The sequence below is a fragment of the Solanum dulcamara genome, chromosome 5 (assembly GCF_947179165.1).
Source record: "Solanum dulcamara chromosome 5, daSolDulc1.2, whole genome shotgun sequence".
Taxonomy (NCBI): domain Eukaryota; kingdom Viridiplantae; phylum Streptophyta; class Magnoliopsida; order Solanales; family Solanaceae; genus Solanum; species Solanum dulcamara.
The window spans coordinates 57,145,973-57,151,972 of record NC_077241.1 but is presented as its reverse complement, the minus strand read 5'-3'; the positions used below and the strand labels follow the sequence as shown (position 1 = coordinate 57,151,972).

At 38.0% G+C, this 6,000-nt stretch overlaps 1 protein-coding gene across 1 annotated transcript in view; it reads right to left on the bottom strand.

Moving 5' to 3' along the window:
• Window positions 1-212: 212 nt before the first annotated feature.
• Window positions 213-6,000, bottom strand: part of LOC129889247 (histone deacetylase 2) — a 32,422-nt gene continuing 26,634 nt past the window's right edge. The window contains exons 12-13 of the mRNA XM_055964476.1: window positions 672-759; window positions 213-575 (exon numbers count right to left, since the gene is read on the bottom strand). Of these exons, the coding sequence (XP_055820451.1) occupies window positions 469-575; window positions 672-759 (195 nt within the window). The 3' untranslated portion in view covers window positions 213-468. The remainder of the gene's footprint in view (window positions 576-671; window positions 760-6,000) is intronic.

Genomic DNA, 6,000 nt, shown 5'->3' with positions numbered 1-6,000 from the left:
GAATAGATTTATTGAACTTCTCTTTTTATTCAAATTAGCCATTTGCGACTTACTCAAATTAGAATTTTAATTATTCTAAAGGATCTATAGAAATTTACATGGTCCAAATATAGTAGCGCAACACCGCACTAAGAGGCTTCAATCTATTAGACTTGAGCCATAACTTTGAATTATGCTCCTTCCTGCATCACAATCCATGACAGCACAGACCATATCCTGATGTATTAATGATTTCAAGCTACATGAGTTGCTTCATACATGAACTAGCACATACACAATTTACATTCTTGGCTACATGAATTAAGATACACAAATCTCAACAAGTCTCTAGCATCCCAATACCATATAATACAAGCATTCACTATCAAGGGAAATTTTTCTCTTTCCTTGCAACACAAATAAGCAATCTCTAATTCACTACATAGGTCAATTGCAGGCCTTTCGAAGTAGCTATGCAAGGACATTCACCTACAATAGTCTTCCAGTTAGTAAGCTTTTCATATCTATCAGAGATTTATTCGAGAGATTTATGATGGAATCAGCAATAACTTGGGCACTGGATTTCATGTAACCGCCTGAAAATGTAATAAAAAAAGATCAGTTACAGGTAGCATATGGCACAAGTCCACCAAAATGAATAAGGTGCAATAGAGAATAAGAGATAGGTTGACCTGATGTGAGCATGATGAGGGGGATGTTCCTCTCTCGAGCAAACCTGAAAACTTTTTCGTCCCTACTAACAATGCCATCAGGACTGATCTGCACGGCCAGATATGTAATTAACAATGACAGTACATACAAAAGATTCGGCATAGACTCAGCACTCTCCCTTTCTTGGCATAGAAATGAAAGAAGACTCTAAGGTCTGCAATTGTATGATTAATATATCTTATGTGTGCTGGGACTCTCCAAAAATGCAATACTTTTAGAGGATTTGATACACACCCAATATCATTTTTGAAGAGTCCATGCAACTTGGAACCTGTTTGAATTGACTTTTGACTTATAAGCCAAAAGCCATAAACTAGAAATAGTAACTTATAATTTTTGGCTTAATTTTATCATTTTAGCTTAAAACCAAGAGCTTATAAGCACTTTTTAAATTTACCTACGCACTCAAAAAGCGCTTAAAAGATATTTGGCTTAAAAGCACTTAAAATAAGTCAATCCAAGCAAGCTCTTAGTTCTTACAGAAACTGAAACTGCTTCAATCAAACCAAATAGTATTGCTACACATTCAAGGCATGCACCTGTATTTGGCTACTTGACAGATTTGTAAAGAGAGGAGCATTATTAATATTTAACCTTTTTTTTTCTTTCTTGAAATTGGTAAAGTTGTATTTCTCAGCATTAAAAATATACTGGAGACCTCCAAATATTGTTAACAGAAAGAAAAATAGTAAGACTAATTTCAGGGAGCCTAACAGATCAACTAGTTGTTCTACCTCCTCTACACATTCCTTTTTACACCAAAAATACAAAGATACAATACACCTCTTTTACTTTCTGTATGGAGTTTGATTTGCTCTCAAAGCATCTTCCATTCCTTTCCTTCCATATTTACCACCATATGCATGCTGGGATCATTCTCCGCCATTTCTTTTGTCTCTTGCTCCCCCCTCTCCTAATCTAGCAACTTAGTAGGTCAGCAATGTGTTCTGGCATTGTCCAACTGTTGTTTGTGAGCCTCAGGAACAAAGTAAAAAGCTGGGTTGTAACTCTGTAGTGCAAGAATAGATGGCTATTGGTTTCATCTGTCTCATTGCAGAGAAAACATCTGGACACTAATTGTAGCCCCTTCTTCTTCTTCTCCATTACCTCCTGTGTTAAGCATGCTCTCTTAGCCACTAGCCAAACAAAACATTTGACTTTGGTGCTTGGCTTCTCCAGATTTGCCTCCATCTAGATACTCTGAAGCCTTAATGAAATCCCACTTCCTTCTTCTATAATTTGTTGATTGTGAACCTTCCATCTTCATTGTTCTTCCATATGATTGTGTCAGAACTAGTAGAGGGACCTTTGAAGTCACTGATCACTCCAGTAGTTGTGCCGCTCTATCTATCTCCCAATCATTCAAATGTCTCCTAAATGAGATGTCCCATCCATTTGACCAACTGTCAGCAATAGTGATGTCAGGGTTGCTGCCGAAAGAATAGATCAGGGAAAAACTGCATTAAGGCCTCCTGTCCATTCCATGCATTTTTCCAGATTAGAATTTTTGCTCCATTTCCTATTCAATTTCATGTTCTCTGCTAGTTTGCTCCAGAGGGCTCTTATTGTTCTCCAAGCTGAAACTCCCTATGGTGTGGTAACCTCATTAGTGCACCATTGATCGTCTTGGCCATACTTGCATTGTATGACTTCTTTCGATAAAGCTTGATCTTTCTCCACAAAGGCAATCATTGTGGATTTTCTAACTCAAAGTCCACCCGATAACTTTGGGAGCTGGATAGTTTTCCAGTTTACCACATAGTACTCCTTCCCATCCTTGTTTCCAAACCATAGGAACTCTTTCCTGAGATTATCCAGTTTCTTTAGAACCTTTGCGGGTAAGGGGAATAATGACATGACGTAATTTGGGAGAGAGTCCAACACTGCATTAATCAATGTGTCTCTGCCCCCAAGTGACAAATATTGGAATTTCCATATAGCTTGCTTCTTCTCTGATCTATGGATAATCCCATCCCATATCACCAATTCCTTATGTTTGCTGCCCAAAGGCATACCCAAATAAGTGGTTGGTAATTGCTCTATTCTGCATCCTAGGATGTTGACCAAGTTTCGCATTTGTGCTACTTTTTTGATGGGAAATAAACTCTCTTTTTCCAATTGACCTTCAGACCTGATACTGCCTCCAAAATCAGAAGGATCACCCAGATATACCTGATCTACTCATATTTTGCCTCACAGAATATCACAGTGTCATCTGCATATAGTAGACGACAAATCTCCATGCTCACACCTGCTTTGTTACTGACTTCAAAACCCATTATCCATCTTTTTGGAGTAGCCACCCTCGGCATGTTGTTTAGTCTCTTCCATGACCAGTATGAAAAGGAAAGGGGGAATGGACCCCTTTCAAATGGAAAAAAAAACCATGGATAACCTGACAGTTTTAATGCAAAAACCTATCCATTTTATCAGTCTGTCTCCAAACCCCATCTATCTTAGTATGCTAAGAAGGAAGCCCCAATTTACATGATCATATGCCTTTTCCATATCAAGTTTGCACATGATGCCTGCTTCATCATCTCCAAGTCTGGTGTCCACACATTCACTGGCTATTAAGGTAACGTCCATGATTTGTTTGCCTTAACGAAAGCCATCTGATGCTTATTCACCAACTTGCTCACCACCAGTTTCAATCTTTTATCTAAAACTTTAACTATGATTGTTGAATTTGCTTTTAGTGGCTGCAATAGTTTTTAGCAAAATAGGTAGTTTAATTTAAGCTGAATTTAAATTTTGAATTTTAGTTAGGTTGTTAGAGTTGTTAAGATATTTTAGGTTGTTTAGAATTTCGAATTATGCAAACTATGCATTTTATGTTGGCTATTTAAAGCATCTCAATGCTTATTAGAATTATTGAAAGCAATTAAAAGACATTTCAATCCAATGAGAGTCACTTTGAACCCTTTTTTGTTGTCCCATCTTTTAAAAAAACCAACAGTAGTAACTAAGTTTTTATTAATCTTACGGGGATCTGTGAGTTCTTTCAAAGAACTACCATACTATTTTAACCTGTAAGGGCTACCTTTTAACCCGTCAAGGCTACCCATTTTAACCCGTCAAGGCTACCATTTTCAACCCATGCTTATTTTCAAAGAGTAGGGCTATTTTCAACAAATATCGATCTCAGGCAACAATCTCTCTTTCAATGCCCCACAAATTTTCACTAGCAAAAACTATCAAAATTGGTTAGTGAAAATGCAATCATATTTTATAACCTATTGCATATGTATTGTTGTGATTGATGGAAAATACTTACAAAAACACTTTGCAAATTCTACAATTGTCCAAATAAAAGCACTTTCAAAAGAACTTCTATACAAGACAATGTCATAGAAGGTGTTTATGAAGCACAAAATCAAAAGAAGAACAAGAAAGAAAAAGGGAAAGACCAATATCAAAAAAATGTGCAAGTTCAAAAATAACCAAGAAAAATTCAGCATCAACTGCTAGAGCAAAATTGAGGAGGAACAATTTTTAAAATTCCAGTATATTAAATCTGTGAAAGGCTCAACTGTTTTAATTTCTTTGGGCTTTGGCAAGGTGGGCTTAATGACAGGCCCAATGCATTGACCTTCTATTTCTGAAGGATTGTATTGATCCTTAAATATAGGGAAATGAACACTTGTACCCCAAAAAGGGAAAATATTTACCCTTAAATGCCTCATTGCTTTCATACCCACTTTTAATTTAAAAATGACATAAATTTATTTTAAAAATTCGTGTGTTGATGTCACGTTGACGTCAACGTCCATTCTATATGATATCGATAGGGTATCGATATACCGACGAAGTATCACAGAGGATTAAGCTCATTCCTATATGATATCAATATAACAACGGAATATCACCAAGAATATATCTTCTATTAATTTAGAGTTTAATAAATAGGATTTTGACTTTAATAATTTCTCTTAATTATTTCATTTTTATTTTTTGTAAAAAGGGTCCAATCCTATATGATACCGATAGGGTATCAATATACCAACGGAGTATCACAAAGAATTAAGCTCATTCCTACATGATACCGATATAGTATCAATATACCAATGGAGTATTACAGATGATTAATTCATAGTAATGATGATGACGTCATACTGACGTCATGTGCGAAATAAGAATGGAGAAAGTGGAAGTGGAGTAAGAGGGTAAACAGTTTGGGTCATGATTCCATTAAGGGTAAATAGTTTGGGTTGGGTCCAATTTGGGTAAATAGTTTCATAATTGGATCTATTTTGTGTAGTTTTCCCTTAAATATAAGGATTTTTAGCCCATTGTTGCTAGGTGTCCCCTTTGACCCCATCCCTGTGGTCCCGCGTCCTACTCCCCCCTTTTATCGCCGTGTCTTCCTCATTAGGACCCTCAATATCCAAAGGATATTTCCCCCAAGCTTTATTTCCTCTTATGTGCCTTGTTTCCTTTTCTTTTAGGCTACAACCCAGGTTGTCATCTTCTTTCTTCCTCTAGCACTTTCACCTTGGATGTCCTGCTCGTCATCCTCAACCCTTCTGTATCTCACCGGCGCTTCTACCCAGATGGGTAAAGAGAACACCCTGTTGTCTCTGGCGACCTCCCCGAAGTGTGGGATCTCCTCGAGAGGTCCCTTGACCTTGATTCGAGCCCATCTCATGTGATTTCTGAGCATCATCTCTCCCTCCGTCTCTATGCATCCGCCACACTTGTCCCTTATTTTCCTCATCACTTGGGTTGACCAGAGTTGTAGTGGGAGCCCTAAGGCTCAGCTCGTATCCGGAACCAGTCGAATTTAACATGGGTCGGATATGCCCCTGAAGTTGGTGACCACCATTCAAGCTTCAGTCTTCTGCCTTGTCTCTTCCATTCACCTCTCAGGATGTGTTCAGCAATCTCTCCTGATTGAAATTCAAAAAGGAATTGTATTCCATTCAAATTGAGATTGCGTACCGCTTTCCATGCTTGTTGAGGCCATCTCCTTACGTCGTTACGGGTAGAGATCTCGTCGCAATCAGGAAAACTGCCCACCAAACACCAGCAGAGTAGCTCATTTCCACCCTTAAGAGTTGCAAACTTCAGAGGAAGCTCTCCCCACTGTGTCTTATGTTCCTTTTGTGACTATCTGACTATCTGTTTCTGTGTAAAGCTTCCTTATAGCTCCCTTCCCCTTCGGTGTATTTAGCTGCAGTGATCGCTTCAGCATTAAATGTAATCTTTGTAGCTGCTTCCTTGTTAATGAACCCTTCAATTTTTGTTGTAAGCTCCCTCCACCCCACTAAAGCTGTTTTGAGGCAAAAT